The 22969-nt window shown below is 32.6% G+C and overlaps 3 protein-coding genes and 1 long non-coding RNA gene across 7 annotated transcripts in view; 1 reads left to right on the top strand and 3 right to left on the bottom strand.

Annotated features, from left to right (window-relative positions):
• The first annotated feature begins 23 nt into the window (after positions 1-23).
• Positions 24-22969, top strand: part of LOC145321594 (uncharacterized) — a 25415-nt gene continuing 2469 nt past the window's right edge. For 2 of the 3 annotated variants that reach the window (XM_080163036.1, XM_080163035.1), the window contains exons 1-6: positions 24-177; positions 600-706; positions 1967-2085; positions 2576-2680; positions 20253-20336; positions 21559-21670. In XM_080163036.1, coding sequence (XP_080019162.1) covers positions 65-177; positions 600-706; positions 1967-2085; positions 2576-2680; positions 20253-20336; positions 21559-21670 — 640 coding nt within the window. In that variant the 5' untranslated portion in view covers positions 24-64. The remainder of the gene's footprint in view (positions 178-599; positions 707-1966; positions 2086-2575; positions 2681-20252; positions 20337-21558; positions 21671-22969) is intronic. The other variant, XM_080163037.1, reaches the window with a different exon arrangement.
• On the bottom strand, positions 4353-6422 carry LOC145323226 (uncharacterized). Of its 2 annotated transcripts, XM_080165669.1 has the most exons (4): positions 6375-6422; positions 6027-6201; positions 4900-4951; positions 4353-4788 (listed from the first exon to the last, which is right to left on the bottom strand). In XM_080165669.1, exons 1-4 carry the CDS (start codon positions 6402-6404, stop codon positions 4686-4688), a joined length of 360 nt encoding a protein of 119 aa, XP_080021795.1. In that variant the 5' UTR covers positions 6405-6422; the 3' UTR covers positions 4353-4685. The 2 variants fall into 2 exon arrangements, with proteins under 2 accessions (XP_080021795.1, XP_080021794.1); XM_080165668.1 differs by lacking the exons at positions 4353-4788; positions 4900-4951 and having other exon boundaries at positions 5831-6201.
• LOC145323225 (uncharacterized) lies at positions 6549-8009 on the bottom strand. The gene is made up of 4 exons (XR_013880886.1): positions 7951-8009; positions 7783-7829; positions 6863-6939; positions 6549-6652 (listed from the first exon to the last, which is right to left on the bottom strand). It is a non-coding gene; the product is annotated as an uncharacterized LOC145323225 (long non-coding RNA).
• Positions 8013-17163, bottom strand: LOC145323207 (uncharacterized). The gene is made up of 6 exons (XM_080165658.1): positions 17152-17163; positions 16345-16386; positions 10718-10791; positions 10467-10510; positions 8551-8634; positions 8013-8376 (listed from the first exon to the last, which is right to left on the bottom strand). Exons 1-6 carry the CDS (start codon positions 17161-17163, stop codon positions 8264-8266), a joined length of 369 nt encoding a protein of 122 aa, XP_080021784.1. The 3' UTR covers positions 8013-8263.

Below are 22969 nucleotides of genomic sequence, written 5' to 3'. Positions count from 1 at the left end.
TGTGCCATTTATTTTTTTTCTTCTCTACATAGTGCAATGTTTCAGAGTCAAGATAGGAACTAAAATGGGTCGGTCACGGTCCCGGTCAAGCAGTAGCTCGGATCGTGATAGACGGCGGTCAAAACGGTCACGACGGTCCAGATCTCGGTCAAGGGACCGAAGGCATAGACGTGACAGGTATGGTGGATTCTGAATAGTTAGAAGTTTTAATGGCGTAACTACTTTATATTTAAAGTAGGTATGCTAGTTCTTTTTATCGAGAATTTTGCCTTGGAGATGCCCGTAAATTTTGAAACCCCATTCAAACAAAACTTTAGAGGGATGTAGGGGGGGGGGGGGAATGATACCTTTTGACTTATTTCATCCTTTAAAAGGGATGTATTGGCCCCTTTTTATTTTGCCATGTGGGGAAAATTAGATAAACTTCCATTAGGTAACATTAGGTAACTGGACAGAATTCGATTTGTTTTTAATGATTTCGATTAATATATATATATTTTAATCAATCAATGTTTTGCAATGCCTGTCACAGATTTAAATTATTAAATGTCACTTTAGCTTTTAATGGATGTGAGATACTCATATTTATTTTTATGCAGGGACAGGCATCGTCGCCGGCGGTATTCCAGCTCCTCCGGGTCCAGTGTGTCCCCTGTGAGAGCCAAGAAAGAGGTGGACAGACTGGCAGACAGGGAGAGGAAAAAGGCAGGGCTACAAGGATAAATGACTAGGGATCTAAAGGGATAAGACAATGGGCGACATATTGATGTACGTATCTCAAATGATGATACACAAACTTACCCCTTCCCCTTTTTTAGATTAAAATTAGTGGCTAAAACATTTAAACACTCATCTAAATGAACCAACCAATCAAAAATTCACTAGAGTCCCCAAAGTTGTCAAGCCAACGAATATGAAAACGTTATATCAAACTTTGGGGACTAAAGTTTAAATAAAACAGTCTAATATCCCCTACCTTCCTGGGTTTATGCTGGTTTAGTAAGTGCATTACCTCACACAAGGCAGAATTTCATGCAACACTTATCAAGGAATTTTCATTCCCATATAAACAACCCCTTAAATAGTGGATGTAAATATTCATTTATTTCCCTGGTATCTCATTTATATCCCTGGTATGATTTTAGAAGATTTTTAATTTTTTTTGGAAGATTTTATAATTTTTATTAATTACTAAAAGAAAGAAAATAATCTCCTTTTTTCATATTTATAATATTTTTTTGAAAAGAACACTTATTTTCAATATATATAATTTAGCATAAAAAGTGAGTTTTTTGTTTAAATGAGAATGATATTCCTGTCCAGTTTTTTGTTTAGGAATGAATATTTCTTACCCTCGTGAATAAATGATGACCTATCGGTCCATCATTTATTCCCTCGGGTAAGAAATATTCATTCCTAAACAAAAAACTGGACAGGAATACCCCATTTATCGCCCATTGTACCATCCCAAAAGTTCTTGTAGTGTAATTATAAGATTAAAACAAATTTTGTCTGATCCGAGGCCTGGGCTAATAAAACTAGTTTTATTTTTATGATATTCATTTTATTATTCATAGAAAATTGTCTGTCATACGATGCTTTACATGAATTTTCAGAGTGTCTCAGAACCGGTTCAAATCCAGCGGATTTCAATCGGTTTCGATGCCATACTGGAAAAGGCATCACAAAGAGAGGGGTAGGTTTCTGGTAAAATCCGTAAAGGTTATGTGTTATAAGTAAAAAACAGTAGAAGAACGATAAAAATTTATGTTAACTTTAAAAAAAAAAAAATTGTCTATACCTAGTTCTTTTCAATAAGAAATACACATATTTAGTGAATATTATCGTTCTACGACTATTTTTAAGCCTTAAAACACACACCTTTACGGATTCTACCAGAAACCTACCCCTCTCTTTGTAAATAGCTAGGTAAGTCTTAATGCTTTGCTTATCTTTGTCTCACTGGTGGATAAGGTGACGGAGGACAAGAGGGTGGAGGACGAAACAGCCAAGAGGATCCAGGAGATGGTCGCCAGAAGGGTCGAGGAGGAGTTGGAAAAAAGGAGGGATGAAATTGAGGCTGAGGTAAGCATTCCCCCCCCCCCCCCCTCTTTCTTATTGACTTTTTTATTAAATACTAATAGTTATTATAAAAATGCATAGGTACCTATAGAATATACGTGGATAATTTTATGACAGGGAAAAAATTGTCGTCATGTAAGGTTTATAACATGGAACTTATTTATTAGTCAGTTTGTTCTTCCAGGGGAGGGGGTGAATGTGGAAAATCTTTATTTTAGCCCGCTGCGAGTTTCACTTTATTAGAGAACATAAAAAACTTGTGTAAGATCTAAGAAATAATAAATTCATTGTTGTGTGCTGGCAAACCTCCTAGTTAAAAAGTAGCTGAGTATCAAATGTTAAAAAGAAATCCTCACTTGAGGGGGGGGGGGGAGGAAGGGGTAGGAGGCAAAAATAATAAATTAAATTAAATAGCTCAAATTTGCCAACAGCCTAGCTGCCGATTTTTTGCATTTGCCCAATCAGATCATTTGGAATAAAAACTTATGTCCAGGTGTTGAAAAGAGTGGAAGAGGCAAAGAGAAACATGGAAGAAGAAATGATGCAGGAACTAGCCAGAAGAAAAGAACAGGCTTTGAAAGAGGCACAATTAAAAGAGGTACCTATTCTATTTTATAATCTATAAAAATTAAGGATGCCTAATATGGATATACTTAGGTACTTAAAGAGCTTAATCTTAGAAATGTTTCGCTTATAAAGTTATATTTTAAATGGATATAAGGACTTTCTGGTAATTAGATCATAATCTTTAATGTTCTAATTTTGAGTGCCACTGCACTGAAATTATTTTCCCTAAAATACTTTAAGAATTATACGAATAACTGTTACAAAATATTTTTGTTATTATATATAACTGAAAAATTATATGTATAATATAATATATATAGACGAGAACAATGTATTAGTGAGTAGGTTGCAAAGCAATAGCAAGCTTAAAATGATATAATTTTTATTGTTGAGGGTAATCTCAAACATGATCGATTAATCGTTACTTTCCCTTAAAGCGCCTGGTGAGCACTGAAACAACCACCCCTCTTCCTTTTTAAAGATAAATTGAAAAGTAGGGGAAAGCGGGTAGATTTTTTCCTATGCCTATTTCCAGAACCCAACATGGCAAGGTCTGTACCTGCAGGGCTACCCACTACAATTTACGGACAGACGTAGGTACCTTAGTTATAGAGTAGCTGCGCTACTAAATATCTTATCTTTACATATTTGAGAAATGCAAAAACAATATTTCTATATAAGTGCTGCAGTTGTTATATTGAGATATCGGAGAATGTTATTGACTACATACATAAGCATGTATTTATATAAACAAAAAAAAAGTAGCGAAGCTACTATATAGACAGAGTTTGTACGTCGATAATAGGGTAAAAGAGTAGACATTTTTTGGTTTATAATGATTTTATACACCTAAGAGGGTCTGATTGATTGGTAGGTAATATGTTTTAAAAAAGAATTTACCTGGATTTTTTTTTAAGATTATGGTATTATTAATGATTTAACATTTTTGTCTACAATTGGCATATTTTTTAAAATTTGATATTAAAAGTAATATAAGAATAGCTGATCTTATATTGTAGTTAAAAATTTTAATATGTTTGTTTTAATTTTTAAGCTTCGCTTTTTAAAATGTTGTCATCCTTGTTTAATGTTTAATAAAGATAACAATTTTCAGTTTTTTTAAGTTATACAACATCAAGAATGTATTAAAAAGATTATCAAAGTTAAAACAAACAAATTTCTTAATTTTAAATCAGTGAAAGAAAAAAATTAATTTATTGAGAGTTCTTAAAATTAATTGAAATTTAATAACCAAGGAAGTTCAGATACCTAGCATAATTGTATAAAAAAAACAGTCCATACATATCTATAATACAAAGTAGCTTGATGTCTGTCCGTCTGAAGCTTAAGATCTCGGTAACCACTGAACCGATTGGATTCTACTCTTCAGGGTATATACCTATTGGTCCTGTGGTGGTTTTTAAGATATTTTCTTGGGGGTGGGACACCCCCAACCAACCAAAAAATGAAAATTTCCCCCCCAAATTTTTTTTATATTTTTTTCTAATTTAAAATTTTTTTTATGTTTTTATATATTTTATACATTTTTATATTTTTTTATACTTTTTTATATTTTTTTATACCTAGGTACCTACCTAATTTTTTTTTATATTTTTTATACCTAATTAAATTTTTTTTTTTTTTTTAATTTCTTTTCTTTTAAACTTTGTTTTATGAAATTAAAAAGATTGTGAAACCTTCCTTCTCATGTAGGGGCAAAGCCCTAAAAAAGCTAATGGCAAAGAAATTTTTAAAATCATTAAAAAAAGAGAAAATATTCGAAGGTTTTAATAAATATAAATATAAAAAGTTATAAAGAGTTAGAAAGAGTTATAAAAAGTTAAATAATGTTATAAAATACAGAAATCATCTTAAACGAATGTAAACAAATTTTTTAAATTCTCCCCGGAACCTTCAGGAAAAAAAGCCTCTAGAGGCTAGGGGCGAAGCCGCTAGTTGATATATAAATTATGTATATAACTACAAGTAATAAGTAATTCACAATTAAAATTCAGTAATTTATTAATTTTTGATATTTATAATTGGACAACATTATATTTCTTGACAATATCTCTTCTAACAAATAAATCATTCTGTTTCTTTTTTGTCATAAAGTTGAAATCTTTTCTGTGACTAAACCTAAAATTAAGATAATATTGAGAAGAGCAGCAATAACAATCTAGTAAAAGCTTTATTATGCTTAATATCAAAGAAAAGTTTAATTAATAGAGTGTCTTAAAATTTTAGTACCTATCATATCCAAGTTTATCCATAAATGCAAGGATTTTTTCTCGTGATGAATCTAAAAAAGATAGACTTTATCAGTAAAAAGGTTGAAACCATTTTATATTAGAGCAGAAATATAATCATCATTATATAAAAGATTATATCAGCCAAGTGGAATTATTCATAACCATTTTTAGAGGGACAAAACCGTGATCATGGATTATATTTATGCTTATATAAAATGGTTTCAACCTCCTAACTGAAATAGACAAAGATTCCTAGGATTGGATTAAGTATCTTTTTGTGACTTTCTCAAGTCTATCAGTAACACTTTGATCTAATGAAGAGATTTATATCATTATCAATATTAAACTTATTCATAAAAATTGCCTCAGACGTCTGAATGACCCAAACTAAAATAGTGAGGGTTGGTTATAGACATACTATATCTAGATTACGCTTCTGACCCGATTTTTCGTCAAATCTTAAAAGGAACATTTCTAACAGACGAAAGTATTGTTTACTTTTGACTCAAGCTGAGGCAGATACTGCAAAACAATAGACTCGCCACTCGATTTTGTAAAAATTTTCCAAAAGCACATTAATAATCTACAAAAAATAAACAAAATCATATGTTTATAACCCTTTTATGATTTTGTTCAATTTTTGTAAATTTTTAAAGCAATTTTGGAGGATTTTTCACAAAAATAATTTTTCCTCACCAGCAAGTAGGGAGCCTGAATTTTTTAAAAGAATCCACCTCTGTTTGAAGCTTTCACATTTCAAAAAACTTACAACGAAAGTTTTGGGCAAGTAAGTTTGATTCAATAAAGCTTTGTACTAAGAAATGATACTGTTTACAGCTGACTTATATCTTTGTATGAAGTGAAAAAAACATGTGTTTGTAATGAAATGTGTACACAATTTCAACTAATGAGATCTCTTAAACATTCAGGAAGGATTTTCTTATTGTTGGAATCAGATATTATTTCTCTTGAGTAATCTCTCTACTGTCTTGGTAAAGTATATGTTTCTTTCATTAATAATAAGAAATGAACCAATACAAAAGAATTCTTTCATAAATGTTGACAATGAGGGTATTTTTATAAATATGAATCTTAGTTGAACAAACAAATTAAAATTATCACTACCTTTTTGAACTAAACCAGCAAGATCTGTTTCAACATCAAGTACTTCAATATCAACTTTATCCCACGGAATACTTTCAAGCACTGCCAGCTCATACCCCTCAATGTCCAGAACAAATAGGTTGACAGTTGGATTGCCAACAGCCAGAAGAAGGGAGTACAGTGGGTAGCATTGTAACTAGAAATAAGAAAAAATAAATTCATATTATTACATGTAAATATATTAAAAATATATTAATATGTTTTAAGAAAAAAAGATCGAATCAAAATATAGTAAAGTGTTATCAACCAGGACCAAAAGTGCATGAACTCCCAATGAAAATACTTGTCATTTAAAATGGAATATCATACCTCTATATCTAACGCTCCATCTGTATTCATTGAAAATGATGCAGTTGTCATGAAATAATAAAAATGGAGTGGTTAGGAGTATATAACATATTTTATAAATTATTTAAAAATAGAAATTTCAATGATGGTTGAAAAGTTTTTAATTAGTAAATACATGCACTTGGAGGTAGAAAAACAAAGTTTCTAGAGTAATGCTTTGCTTGTTAGATAATGTTAGTAAATGAACTTACTTGAATACATATTTTATGTCATCAACACCATACGACAAAGTACTTCCACTATAATAAAAATAATATAAATATTCTCATTAGGTGTCAGCAGCCTCATAATAAAATATGCAGCCCAGCTATAGGTAGCATTCTTCATTGCTGCTGTATATTCAGTTGTAAATTTTTTCAAATGCATGTAGACAGAAGATGCATATTTTGCTTATAGTTCACCTAAAAAAATGTCATATATTGCATGGAATGATCCAGATTTACACTTACTCAATAGCAAAGCTGGAAATGTATGGTTGTTCTTTAATTCCAATACATGTGTTCATTAGATATGCTTGTCTGTTGACCTACCAAAAAAAAAGGACAATCATATTAATAAGTAGCAAAACAATATCAAGATTACAACTAGGTAAATAAAATTACATAGTTTATAGATAGCTTATTATAGTGCTTTTCAGTGGGTATGATGAAGCCAAAAAGGAGCTAAAAATAAAAATAAAATTTGATCTTTTACTTCAAGAAAACAGTTTACTTGGCTATTCGTCTATACTTAGGTAAGAGCCCCATACCTACTAAAGGGGGGGTTTTTAATGCAACCATTTCGTAATCAGTGAGCAAATGGCACTTAGAATTCGAATTTTCATCTATAATTTTGCATGAGTAATCCTTGGTAGATCTATTTTCCCTAAATCGAACAAAAAGTTGGAAAAGTAACGGCTAACGGCTGGCGGCTCATCTGTTTTGCCATTTGTTTGATATCTATATTGCAAAATAGTCACGAAACCTCTCTCAACATAATACTCTTTTCTTCTCCAAAACGCTATCAAACAGTTCTAGACGGTAGCTGTTGGTACTAGAAGTTTTAAAATTAGTTATTGCTATCATTTAACATGAATTAAACCAAAAATATGTTTCAAAAAGTTGATTCCTACGTAATTGATGATGGATTTACCCTGAAAATAGGCAAAAAAACGGCTGAACGGCTGAGCTGCTAGCCGTTACTTTTCCAACTTTTTGTTCGATTTAGGGAAAATAGACCTATCAAGTATTACTCATGCAAAAGTTTAGATCAAAATTCGAATTCTAAGTGTCATTTGCTCACTGATTACGAGATGGTTGCATTGAAACCCCCCCCCTTTAACCCTAAGATATTTCTTAAATTGTTAAATTTCCTGAACTTTAATACTTACCCTTTTACAAGCACTAAATTTGTCAGCCATTGCTTCCACAAGAATACCTGAAAATGAATCATTTACTTTCACTAAATTTAGCACAAAAAAAATATTAAAATCCCAAGGTGTTAAATGACCGAGCGGCAGATTTTCATACTAAATTTACATTAGAAATAGATATTCAACCTGTCCATCCATATTTATCCTCAAATGGAAGAGTAACAGAGTTAGTTTCACAGTCTAATAAAAAATCCATACTAAAATATATCAAAATATTAAATATGATTAACAGATTCTATATATTTATGTCATTATTGGTCTAAGATAGGTTTTAAGATTTGGGATTTATGGAAATCAAAGTAATCATATATTCCACAAAAATATTATCTACTTTTTATTTTTTTATATTAAAAATTTTATGTTTGTGAGGTCTGTACCACCCCTAATCTTTTTTCCTGGTTCAAAATTAGATATTATCTTAGACTTTAAAAATAATGTTTTAGTAGCATATAAGGATGATCTGTAATTTTCGGAGATTTAAATTATCTCTCACCTTTTTATCCTTAAAAATCATATCTCTGATATCTGCTGCTTGTGCATAATCTCCAAATTCTAAATATAAATGCATATAATACCTGTAAAGTTAATATTTATAATTTCATATGCAATTGATAAAATAACATCTTTACTGACGTGACCAAGCTATGCTTTGAATGGAAGGTTGATATGCTTCAATAATATACTCCCTTAAACTTTAACGAGCAAATGTTTAAAACCAATTTATACCAAACTCGAGATTTCTGACATTATTAAGATTATAATAAAGTTCTGCTGGGTTGGGATGCACCATCAAATCTTCTTTTATCACACCTAAATAAAGAAATTTGTATTTGATCATTCACTGAAAGGCAGTTACCAATAGATTTAAGAGCAGATTATTGATGCTCTAAATCTTCCTGTATTTATTGCTAAAATTATGGTATGTAGATTTGCAACTACAAAAATCCAATATTGTATACACCACATGTTTTTTTTTATTTTTCAATAGAAATTTTGTGTTGATCAGAGCTGGATCTTTAAATCATTGGCGTTATCCTGTTACAAAATTTTTTATCAATTTGAAAATTTGAGTACCCCCCCCCCCCCCCGACAGTCTGGATAGTCTGCGGGAGGAGGAAAAGATTTGGACACAGGAAAAAGGCAAGCTTCAATTTAATTCAATAACGTTATTGAATTAAATTGAAGCTTGCCTTTTTCCTGTGTCCACAACTTGATGTCGGGGTACTCTAATTTTCTAAATTTCAAAAACTATTTTAGGTTAGGTTAGGTTAGGTTATAGGCTAGGGAGCCGAGCGCTGCGGCCACAGATGTTCATTGTCTGGGGTACTTTAATTTTCTAAATTTCAAAAAACTATTTTAGGTTAGGTTAGGTTATAGGCTAGGGAGCCGAGCGCTGCGGCCACGGATGTTCGTTGTCTGGGGTACTTTAATTTTCTAAATTTCAAAAAACTATTTTAGGTTAGGTTAGGTTAGGTTATAGGCTAGGGAGCCGAGCGCTGCGGCCACGGATGTTCGTTGTCTGGGGTACTTTAATTTTCTAAATTTCAAAAAACTATTTTAGGTTAGGTTAGGTTAGGTTATAGGCTAGGGAGCCGAGCGCTGCGGCCACAGATGTTCGTTGTCGGGGGTACTTTAATTTTCTAAATTTCAAAAAACTATTTTAGGTTAGGCTATTTCTTTTAAATATTGCTACGCAACCCACAAATAAAATTGTTCTTGCTAAAAAAACGCGGACGAGAGGGAGAACATAAAGGGGACTGGGAAAAGGGGGTTGTTGGTCAGATGGGAGAGGAAAGGGGTAAACAATACAGTAAAAAAATGCGGACACGGAGCGGACGAGAGGGAGAACATAAAGGGGGCGGGGATAAGGGGGTTGTTGGTCAGATGGGAGGGGAAAGGGGTAAACAATACAGTAAGAATTCTGTATATAAATAGACTGAAAGCTTGAAGCTGTTTGCTAGTCGACTGCCTTGTAGCGAGGGACTGAGATCCTAATCTGGTTGGCATGGTTGACTAAGGAGGCAAGGCAAGGCTCGTGTCTCGCCTTATATACCCTCCCTCCCTTCCTCCTGTCCAACCTAATAATAGTTTACTTAAATTATTATTTTGTTGTCGGGGGGGGGGGGGGGTACTCAAATTTTCGAAATCGCTAAAAATAATACTAAGAGGAATCTACCAAATCATTTAGTGGTTAGCCAAGCCAGATCTGCCTCGAGGTGAGCCACAGCTACTGCTAAAAAACATTGATCTTTAAAAGATTTACAGCTCAGTGTGGTCAGATTGCTAGCGACACTCAATAAAATATCCTAGAAATAAATATCATATTTCATACAAAACAATATATAATTAATTTAATTAATAATTATAAAAATATTTTCACGATAGTTTGCGATAAAATATTAAAATTAATTGAAAAAAACATTAAATACAGATCACATTCTGGCTCGGTGGCATCACAATACGAGTATTGCTGGTGAGCTGTAGGCGAGCCGGATCACCAATGCCATTTCGATTTAAAGATTGATATGAGGTGAGCCACTTTCAAAATCGGCTCGCTTGTGGCTTGGCTCAGACAGATCGGTGATTTAAAGATCCACCTCAGGATATTTTATTAATCTTATATGATTTAAAATGTTACTTACTTGTTAAGTAACTGTTATCAGAAGCAAGGCAATTTAAGAGTGGCCTGAAAATAAAAGTTTATTTCCCTTAGACAAGGTTGTATATGAAATAGAAGCAATAATCAATTATACCTGTAAAAAGATTCTTTAGAAAAATTTCTTTAGCTTTACTATCTCAATTTTAATTTAAATTGTCATGGGCCAAAAGTATATTATGAAAATGATTACCATACCACCTAATTTGCATGTTTTCATATTTAGTAGATATTTACCTATGATTATATTTGTATTTTATAGTTTCAAATAAATCTTCTCTTTGACTGACAAATTGTTTTTCTCCAGTAAACTGAAATATTTTTAAACATGGAAAAAAAATCCCTAGATATTTATTTTTTTGAATGTGGTTTTCTTTACCAAGCAGAACAGATTTCTGAACAACCTCTCCTATTTTGGTAATACTATATATTTTGGTCTGTTCTGGCTCAAAAATGACAGAAAAAGTTGCAGAATCCCTGGATGTCTAGACATCTAGCTATCCATAAAGGAATGTACATAAATTGTTAAAAACCTATTTTTATTTTTAAAATAATTTTTTGATCAATCTTGTATAAAACATGTTATATCTTATACACCAAAATGATTGTTTATAAAGGGAAAAGTAGGTTGCAGGTAAAATCCGTAAAGGTGTGTGTTTAAGGCTTAAAAATAGTAGTAGAACGATAATATTCACTAAATATGTGTATTTCTTATTGAAAAGAACTACAGACAAAATTAATAAAAAAAAGTTTAACATAATTTTTTTTTCGTTCTACTATTGTTTTTCACTTAAAACCAGGGAGTAAGGGAGGGGACAATGGATCGAATATTCAATTTTTAGGAGTCTCAGACTTTGGGGACTGGCTTAAAGGGAACATGCAAGAATTTAGCAGTTTCTAACCAATCTTGGGGACCAATTATGAATGACGTCACGCAAAATCATGCATAATCTCGCGGCAAACTAGCGCGTCAACAAAAAGATAAACAATAACAAGCAGACAGAATATTTTGATTTTGAAAACTATTTTGTAAATTGAATCATTAAATTTTTTATATCTAATTCTTGTTTAATGTTAATTCATTCCGATTAGTGCGTTGTAGAAAGAAATTATATTAAGATTATTAAAAGCGAAGCTTTTCTATAATTAGGGTCGGTCCGTCCGTCCGTACGTCCGTAACGGATAGCTTTTTTCGTTAATTTAGACATGTTAGAATTGTCCTATCGATTTCAAATTTTGCATGGTGATTCCTTTAGTAGTTAGGTACGATTTAGAAAGCGTAGCAACTCTATAATCGGATCTACTGCAGTTCATGGTAAAATATTGCTGGTAACGATTGCTTCCTGTTTCCTGGCAATATTAGAAGATTCCTGGATCTAGCATAACAAGAAATATTTCTGGAGCTACCAATGTTTAACTTTCCTGGTTGCTGGCAATTTATGCATATTCCTGGCCACTGGCATGTTTAAAATATTCCTGTTAAAAAGCAATATTTCCCTTTTTAATTCCCATTTCCCTTTTATTACACTTACCCCACAATTAGAGGTTGATAAGATTCACTCTACTCGAAGTGGTTTTTTGGCATGTTTGTCTGATGTGATAGGGGGTGGGAGGGTAGTGATGGTGTTTCTCTGTACTAATTGGGGGAGTTAGGTTCTAGAAATTTTGCTCTGTTCTACAACAATTCATAGTAAATTAAAAACCTTAAACTGATCAAATGTAAATAATGAATTAGAGAGAGAGGGGGTGGGGGGGGGGGGGGGGTGAGACAAGACAAATATGATAAATATTCCGTATTCTTGACTTTTATCAACAGTTAATAATACAACGTTTGCGTAGGCGTAAAAAGTAACAATATAAAAGAAGTCAGGAAAAACTTTAAGGGTAATAGGTCCTGGGAAGGTTTTTAACTATTTTAGTTGATTTGAGGGTATCATCCACAATCCTTCTAAGATAAACCGCCACAAGAAAAAAATATACGTTTTCGGTTTATCGTTTAGCAAGATCCCTCTGTGCACACAGACAGTCAAACACACATACAAACGGAAACTCTGTTACTTATAAATAAGTATGAAACTCATTATGAAATTGTAACTTACTTTTCCTAAATATTTTGCTTTAAATTAAAATCCTTCGCTACTTTATATTGTAGATTATAGCAGTTGCACCCCTAGCATCATGAAGCTCCGTTTTTAAATTGGAAGAAATTGGGCAAAAATAACTTAAATAATAGCCTAAAATCATCATGGGACCTTGTGAAGCTTCTCTAAAATGAAGAACTTAATCGAATCAGTGGTTAGAGATCTTAATTGAGAAACAAACAAATATTGCTATATTGTCAACCTTGCCTACTTGAGTTTACAAGCATAAAAAGGAGTGAAGAGAATTTGAATTTAAAAAAAACGCAAAAAGTATCAGAGATTCAGGACATAAATGTGCGTTTTAAATTTAAAAATGGGTAACCAATTAGCTTTATTGTCAAGAGGTAACTTTATCTTAACTCAATTACCCACCAATTAAAACCCCATATTTTTAAGACGAAATTAAGATTCAATTTACTAATTCGGAACAATAACGAGTATCTCTCCTCCAATTTTCAATTATTATAAAAATAAAGATACGGGATTGGTTGTGAGGTCGTTGGGATGCCATTCAAATTTTGGCGCGCAAGTGTTAAACCTTCTTTTCTCCTACCCCCCCCCCCCCCCCCCCCCAACTAAACCATCAAACCTGGCCGCGGCACTTTTTTATAATTAGGTTAGTTTAGGTTACAGGGGCTAGTATTAAGTTTTGCATTCCAAAGGCGCTCAAAATCGTTGGTTTTACTGTTTGATTTCAGAGTCTCACCTAGAAAAAATTAATTTATTAATTAATATGATTAAAATTACGAATGTATCTCCCATTTTTAATTTATTATAAAAATAAAGAGGACTGTCCAAATTTTGGCGCGAAAGTGGATATTAAGATAGAAACAGTTAAATTTAAAGGTAAAGATACCACTCTCTTAAATCCATCCCCCACCTCTATTAGGAATGCACATAAAATAATTGAAATTACTGTCCCTTTTTAATTGTTGCTGTTTACCCCCTAAGAAATTGTGAAAAAGGGTATGGGGTAAAAACTCCTGTCAGCCAGTAATCTTCTGTCATTGCTGGTAACTTGGAAAATTTGCAGATTGCCAGCTAACAGGAACCTAGGATTTAGAGAAATTTGCGTGCTGCTGGATCCAGGAATCTTGTAATATTGCCAGGAACCAGGAAGCATTCGTTACCAGCAATATTTTACCATGAACTGCAGTAGATCCCTATAATCATTACCAAAATGTCCGTACATCCATTTTTAACATATTGATTTTTTTACTTTTTTAAATAGCTTTTTTTGTTAATTATGGCATGTTAGAATTGTCCTATCGATTTCAAATTTTGCATGGTGATTCCTGTAATAGTTAGGTACGAGTTAGAAAGCGTAGCAACTCTATAATCATTACCAGAATGTCCGTACGTCCATTTTAAACATGTTGATTTTTTTACATTTTAAACAACAAATTTGTATGTGACCTAATTAACCGATTGGTCTGATTTTTGGTATACAGATTACTGGGACAACAAAGTACAATTTTATAAGCGAAGCAACTCTATAATCAAGTCCTAAAAATGTAAGTATGTCCATTAACATTATCCTGTATCAAGCAGTTTTTCAACAAATTTACTTACAATTTTGCTTTGACTCTTATACATTCGCATTCTGATTATTCATTTCTGACATTATACAAGTGTTAATGTCCGTTTGTCCTACTGTTTCAGAGCTTCGCTTTTATGGATGTTGTCATCCTTGTTAGTTATTATGAGCAAAGCCTTCCTATAATTAGGTCCCGCAAATTTGTACGTCCGTAACGGTTGTCTCTTTTCGTTACTTTAGACATGTTAGATGTTTCTTATTGATTTAATGTAAAGGCAAAAGTTTTTTGTCTTTAGCTTAATATTTCTGTAATTAATGATCCGATTAATTTCAAAATTTTAGGGAAAAAGTCCTGAGTTGTTCAAGGTTTGTTTATCATTAAAATCTCAAGATGGTGTTATTTTATTTTTCTGTCCTGGATGCTAGGAGCGCAGCTACCAGTTATCCTAAGATATGTTACTTAAACCTTAAGATCTTTAAAATTAAGATGTACTCATGTTCTCAACTATTTTATTTATGTAGTATGAAATTTTGACGCAAGGTATCTCATTTTTATTTCGTTAAATGAAATAACTTGAGTTAAAAGTTATTTATGAAGGTAATTGTTTTAGTAAGTTTTGTAATATAGTTATTTAAAGGCTTTTTCATGTCTAAGCTTTTTAATAAATACAATAAAAAAATTTGGGTAAAAGATGTTGTAAAACAGTTAGGGAGTTGAATCCATTTTTATAGAAGCAGAAATATAATCTATGATTATGGTTTGGACCCTCTAAAACTGTAATCTACCCTTCCACTTTCCCCTCTCTTGGTGAAGATATCTTCAACGCCGATACGATTTTTGAAATATAAGATTCCACTTTTGTCTCTCTTTTTGAAGATATCTTCACCAAGAGAGGCAAAAGTGGAATCTTAAATTTCAAAAATCGTATCGGCGTTGAAGATATCTTCACCAAGAGAGGGGAAAGTGGAATCTTACATTTCAAAAATCGTATCGGCGTTGAAGATATCTTCACCAAGAGAGGGGAAAGTAGAATCTTACATTTCAAAAATCGTATCGGCGTTGAAGATATCTTCACCAAGAAAGGGGAAAGTGGAAAGGTAGATTACAGTTTTAGAGGGTCCAAACCATAATCATAGATTATATTTCTGCTTCTATAAAAATGGATTCAACTCCCTAACTGTAAAAGTAAAATGGTATGTTTCCTTAATTTTCCGAAGTTTAATTAATAACAATTATGGAAATGAATTGTAAACAAGGGTTTTGATCTCTAGAATCAAAGGCTTGTAGTAAAGCATCAGTTTAAGGATGGTGCATTTCGAATTAAAAACAATTCTAAAAGTCAAAAATTTCCACTAAAGGTTGCTATATTGCAAATACTTGTTTTATCTGGAAATATCTGGGTTTTCAACCTTAAAGGGTCACAACTATAAAATTGAATTAACTGCCCATTGTCCCCTCCCTTACTCCCTGCTTAAAACTCACAACCTTTACGGATTTTACCCGCAACCTACTTTTCCCTTAACCAAGGATATAATAATAGTCTCTTATTTTACCAATATTCTCTATTTCATCTTCATTTAGTTTGATACTAAAAGTGATAATTATACTATAATACTATAAGGATGGGGCTTCTTCTCTATTAACCTACTCCTTGTTAAAAGCGAAGCTTTTCTATAATTAGGGTCGGTCCGTCCGTCCGTACGTCCGTCCGTAACGGATAGCTCTTTTCGTTAATTTAGGCATGTTAGAATTGTCCTATCGATTTCAAATTTTGCATGGTGATTCCTTTTAGTAGTTAGGTACGATTTAGAAAGCGTAGCAACTCTATAATCATTACCAAAATGTCTGTACGTCCAATTTAAACATGTTGTTTTTTTTTACTTTTTTAGCAACAAATTTTTATGTGATCTAATAATCCGATTGATCTGATTTTTGATTCCTGGGACAACAAAGTATAATGTTATAAGCTAAGCAACTCTATAATCAAGTCCTAAATATGTAAGTATGTCAATAAACATTATCCTGTATAAAGCAGTTTTTCAACAAATTCACTTACAAGTTTGCTTCGACTCTAATACTTATATATTCTGATTATTCAGTTCTGACACCATATAAGTGTTCATGTCCGTTTGTCTTACTGTTTCAGTGCTTCGCTTTTATGGATGTTGTCATCCTTGTTTTTTACCTGTAAATCTTTAATCTTGTAATCATCTGTGTTATGCTTTCCCTAAAAAAACGAGCTGAAATTTTTGTGTTTAATAAAAAAAACCTTTATTAACAGGAATAAGAATGATATAAAACAAAAATGTTTTTAAAAGCAAAGCTTTTCTATAATTAGGGTCGGTCCGTCCGTCCATACGTCCGTCCGTCCGAGATAGATAGCTTTTATTTATTAATTTAGGCATGTTAGAATTGTCCTATCGATTTCAAACTTTGCACGATGATTCCTGTAGTAGTTAGGTACGATTTAGAAAGCGTAGCAACTCTATAATCATTACCAGAACGTCCGTATGTCCATTTTAAACATGTTGATTTTTCCACTTTTTTAACAACAAATTTTTATGTGATCTAATTATCCTTTTGATCTGATATTTGGTATATTGATTCCTGGGACAACAAAGAACAACATTATAAGCGAAGCAACTTTATAATCAAGTCCTAAAAATGTAAGTATGTCCATAAACATTATCCTGTATTAAGCAGATTTTCAACAAATTTACTTATAATTTTGCTTCGACTCTTATACTTTTATATTCTGATTATTCAGTTTAGACACTATACAAGTGTTAATGTCCGTTTGTCCTACCGTTTCAGTGCTTCGCTTTTATGGATGTTGTCATCCTTGTTTTTTTATTATTACTGAATCATACTATCTACCACAAGAACGTAAAGTGAGGGTAATTTTGTATTTTTTAGGGAAAATATTTATGAATCTTGACATAGACGTCCAAAGGGGGGTGGGGGGATAAAGGGGCCTTTATTCCCGTCCTACTTTAAAACACATTTTCTCGTATTCATTCGAATCCGGTGGATAGGAACCGGTTCTTATCCATACGAAAAAACTATGTCCAGCATCGAATTATATCCAGCTTTCTACGATTATAAAAATGTACAATCATGAGATTAAAACCAGTTTTATTATCCCGTGCCTTCGGCACCTCGGGGCTAAAAAAACTGGTTTTAATCTTATAAATATAATTGTACATTCCTATCTCAAAACTTCGAATCCCTCATTTTATCCCCCACAAAAAAAAAGCTTAAATGTCCTCGAATTAAGAGCTTGTCCTGTTACCAAAATAATCTTGCAATTAATTTGTAATTCAATTGTGTGAGGGTAAGATACCTTTTTGAATTTTCTAACTATTATATTTTCACAGTCAATTCCATAGTTGTTCCACGGACCAACTTCTTAAAATGTATTGTATTTGGTTATCACTTATCTAAAGGAAGTGAAAATTTTTCGCCCATTGCTGTATCTAATCAAATTATGTATTTTGTTCCGGGACAAAGTGTTTCAAAAATCAGAATTATGACGTCATAAAAATGAGGGAGATGAGATGAGAGAAGTGGGAAAGAAAACCCCTAAAAAAGAAATGGATAATTCCTCATTTTAATGACGGCACATGGCTGTTTTTTGAGACACTTTGTCCCGCTACTGATCTTTTAAACAAAAAGCCAAAAAATGTTCCTTTTTTCTGACCTACCTGAGCTTAAAATTTTCATCCCATCTGTAAAAGTTGCAAAACACTTTATAATTGTTGAAAGTAAACAGTATAAAACAAGGATGACAACATCCATAAAAGCGAAGCTCTGAAACGGTAATACAACAATTTTATTTAAATTTGTTGAAAAACTGACTAAAAACAGGATAATGTTTAAGGACTTACTTACGTTTTAAGACTTGATTATAGAGATGCTTCGCTTATAACATTTTACTTTGTTGTCCTAGGAATCAGTATTCCAAAAATCAAATCAATCTGATAATTTTATCACATACAAATTTGTTGTTAAAAAAGTTAAAAATCAACATGTTTAAAATTGACGTACTGACATTCTGGTAACGATTATAAAGTTGCTATGCTTTCTAAATTGTACCTAAAACTACTACAGGAATCAACATGCAAAGTTTGAAATCGATAGGACAATTCTAACATGCCTAAATTAACGAAAAAATCTATCCGTTACAGACGGACGGACCGACCCTAATTATAGAAAAGCTTCGCTTTTAATAATGCGAGTCAACTAACCTTTACGATTTTGAATTAAAATGAAGCTAAATGAAGCTATACATAATAGTATCAAAATAGTTTTAACATGATGTAGATTTATTCTGATTTCACTTTTCTTGAACAAAATTAAACTTTCACGTAGTTTTACTGCCATCTTCAGATCTCTAGCTGTTACTGATTTCTCAATCCTTTATTTTAATGACTTGCAAATATTCAAAAATTTGCGCTAGTATTTAACCTACTTGTTTTGCAATGTTTATCTATTCTATCGGGAACGAAAAGTTCACTATGTAACAAGTTCACCAATTAGAAAATGATTCAGGATAGGGCAATCGGCATAAATTGAATTTTATAATTCTGGCAGAATAGAATTGAAACCAGATTATTCCAGAAAAACCTTAAGAATTTAAAATATTTTCTGGTATTCATTCGAATCCGGTGGATAGGAACCGGTTCTCTTCCATACGAAAAAAATATGTCTAGCATCGTATTATATCCAGCTTTCTACGAATATAAAAATGTACAATCATAAGATTAAAACCAGGTTTTTTAGCCCGTGCCTTCGGCACCTCGGGGCTAAAAAAACTGGTTTTAATCTTAAAATTGTGCATTCTATATCCGCTTAATGCCGTTTATAATACGATGCGAGAAATAACTAATATAGCAATGCAAAAAATAATTTTACAAGTTTAAATCATATTTTAGTAAAATTTTAATGTAAATTGAATTATATGAAAGGAAAGCTATTGTAATTAGGGTTGGCAATCCGAAATTCGTCCAATTCTTGGACAATTTTGAACCCAGAATCCGAATCCGCAATTTAATTAATGGATTCGGATTGTTAATATTTATTATTTATTTTGGCCTATTTTTTGGGTGATATTAACTATTATATAAATAAGTAAGCTTTTTTGTATCTAGAGAAGGATTTTGCTAATCGCTGAACCGATATGGTTCTCCTTTACGATATTTTGGGCAATGGGGCGGCCAATTATCGAAAAAACAGCCCGATATTATGCCAACCCTGGAGCATCCCAAGTTTTTTTTGTATTTTATTTATTTTATACAGTAGCTTTTCATTCACAGTTTAGGTTAGGTTAAGTAAGGATTAGAAAATGTCCGCTGTAGGGGCTAAAATTTTTTTTATTTATAAAAAGACCTTTCAAAATATTGCTGGAATCCGAAATTCCACAATCTGCAAAAAAAAATAAGAATCCGCAATCCACGGATTAATCCTATTTATTTTTTGGCGGATTTTTGTGAGAATCCAAATCCGACCCGAAAGTTCGGCGGATTGCCAACCCTAATTTTAATGCCAATTTAACATCTACTTTGTTGATGTGAGTTACAGAATATGCTATTATATAAAGTAGAAAGAGTTTTTGTCTTAAGCTTAATATCTCTAAAACAACTGTACGGAATGGTTCTTTCTTTCCTGTCTTCCCTTTCATTACAGAGCTCTAGATGCTAATGGCCTAGCCGCTAGTACTAATAAATAGCTTTGATATTTTTTAAGAAAGAGGAAAAACAACAATTTATAGATTTGTTGATAATTAAAGAAGGCATAATCCTAAAAGTAACAGGATCTCTGTCCGTACCGAAGGATCTCGCTAACCGCCGATTTAATATGGTTCTCCTTTAAAGGGTAGCTTTGCATAGGTCCTGAAAAGGTTTATAACAAACAAACAAAAAATTAACTAACCCCATGTAGCGACCGAAATTTTTTTTTGGTTAACAGCTGATATAAACATTAAACACAGTGAAAAAAAAACATTTAACATTTAAAAACATTTCTAGAGGCGGCGTAGCCTCTAGTATCTGTGTATAATGATATGCCGAAAATAATGATTATTTTGTTTATTAGGAAGAGGAAAGACAGCGAGCTACGGATCTAGAGAGAATTCTTGAGGAGAACAATAGGAAAATTGAGAGCCAACAAAGAAAAATGGTAAATATTAATATTTTATTTGTTAGTATGATTACATTTATATAATCACTGAAGTGTTTCACTCGGGGTTGGATGCTGCATAAATAGAGCTCCCACCCTATTTATATTTTTTCTTATGCCTAATCCCATATAAACAGTTGAAGAATTACATACCCCTTATTTATAATTTTTATTTCAAAATAAGGTCGGGTAGTGTTTCTTTGCCCGACACGACTAGACACTTTGAGGGATACCGCTGCTTCAAAATAAAATTCCCAGCTAAAGAGATTACTTTAGCCATAACCGTGATAATGATATCCAGCCAACCTGCCTTTCTAAAAATAATCCGCATCTTTACTTAAATTACTACAAAAAAATTAGCGGCTACCTACCCTGTATTATGTATAGGTCTGATCTAGATATTAACAAAAACATAGACGTTAAAAGATTTGAGTTATATAAATAAAACACTTAAACTTTACAGTAATTATGTTTTGATTTTTATGCATAGCGTCTTTTAAAGTGTTCTCTGTTCTAACTGCTTTTAGTGGGGTTTTTTTGACTTTTATTTTTGGTTTCTTAAAGTGTCACAACCGTCCTTTAATACCTACATATTAAGAGTTAGGTATGTAAATAGCTTGTTTGTTATTGTTAATAGTATGCGATCACGCATCTATGACTGTTTACGGTCTTGTTTAATAAAAAGCGAGTCTAAAGATACATTTTCAATTGTTTAAAGTGGTAACAATGAATATTTCAAGTGTTATTGGATTGTCTTTTGAAGTTGTCTTTTGTATTGTTTAACATCATTCAATTTTAATGCATGTTTCCCATTTATAATGCGAATCTACCTTGTATAACACATTGTCCGTCCGTTGGGGCTTTTGTATATTTAGGTTCCGTACTAGGGTTGGGCCAGATACTTTTCTGGCCGGATACCGGATATCCGGCAAATTGCCGGATATTCAGCCGGATATTCGGAATTAGAAATCAGCCGGGTATCCAGATAGTTTCAATATCCGGTATTTTGCCGGTCATTGAAAATTCGGCCCAACTCTATTCTGTACACAATCCTGTAATGTTAAGTTTTTTTGTCTTAAAATCATAAAAATTGTGGGACCAAATGAATAGCCAAAAAGGTTGAAGGCTAGATAGATTTTTTAGATGGAAACTCTTATTATTATTTGTACACTATCAAAGACAGGACAATGGGCGATAAATTAATCTTCCCCCCTAATTTCAGGCTGAGGAGAAGCTGAAGATTGTTGAGGATCAGATGAAGATTGAACAGGAGAAACAAAAGATGAAGAAAAAAGAGGAGAAAAAGCTGAAAAAAGAACAGTTGATTCTTTCAGGTAATTGTTACTCGTGGATATTATGACAGGGGAAAATTATCGTCAATTTAGGTTGTTAACATGCAACTTATTTATTGGTCAGTTCGTTCATCAAGTAGGAGGAGGGGATGTGGAATCGTTATTTTATCCCGCTGCGTTTTTCACTTTATTAGAAGATCCAATTTTTCCACTGTAGTCACTAAGATCTTCATTAGGATTGGGCCGGATATCCGGTCATTTTCAATATCCGGCCAGATACCGGATATCAAAACTATCCGATTACTGCTATCCGGCTGATTTTTGACGCCGGATATCCGGTAATTTGCCAGATATCGAACGTTGGCCAGATATCTGGCCGGAACCGGATATCCGGGTTTAGAAATCAGCCGGATATCTGGTATTCGGTCAAAAAAGTATCCGGCCCAACCCTAATCTTCATACATTAAGAGGTGTTAGCTGATATAATAGAGTCCAAGAAGACGGAATTTTCTTTTTGAAAGCGAAGCGGATAGATTTTTTCGTTAATTTAGGCATGTTAGAATTGTCCTATAGATTTCAAATTTTGCATGGTGATTCCTGTAATAGTTTTAAACATGTCGATTTTTTTACTTTTTAACAACAAATTTTCATCTCATCTAATCATCCGATTGATCTGATTTTTGGTATATTAATTAATAATTCCTGGGACAACAAAGTATAATGTTATAAGCGAAGCAACTCTATAATCAAGTTCTAAAAATGTAAGTATGTCCATAAATATTATCATGTATCCAGCAGTTTTTCAACAAATTTACTTACAATTTTGGTTCGACTCTTATACATTTATATTCTGATTATTCAGTTCTGACTAGGGTTGGGCCGGATATTTTTTTGGCCGGATACCGGATATCCGGCTGATTTCAAATGCCGGATATCCGGTATCCGGCAAATATCCGGTTATCCGGCCAAATTACCGGATATCCGGCCGGATAACCGGCCAAATTACTACATATTAAAGTATCAAAAAAGGCAAAAAAGGCAACGCACCTTAAGGGGCGATTCGTTGTATTTTTAAAATTGCTTTTAATAGGTTATTTTAGGTTAGGTTAGGTTATATTTGGTTAGGGTTAGGCAATTGGCCCCGCGAGGGGCTAGAAATAGGAGGAAAGCTACTGTGAGAATATCATAATCTCTCCTTAAGGGGCGTTGCCACGAATGGACTATACCCACAAAAAAAATTCTTCATAAACTGGTGTTTTATATTATATTAGCGGCTGCGTCCCTAGTATCTAGGAATATTAGAAAGGACATGAAAGTGCAGAAAAATAACTTAAAACCTTA

Source organism: Acartia tonsa, chromosome 6, assembly GCF_053477335.1.
Source record: "Acartia tonsa isolate MP-2025a chromosome 6, ASM5347733v1, whole genome shotgun sequence".
Classification (NCBI taxonomy): Eukaryota; Metazoa; Arthropoda; class Copepoda; order Calanoida; family Acartiidae; genus Acartia; species Acartia tonsa.
Note: the sequence above shows the minus strand (reverse complement) of the source record. Positions and strands in the feature narration are given on the sequence as shown.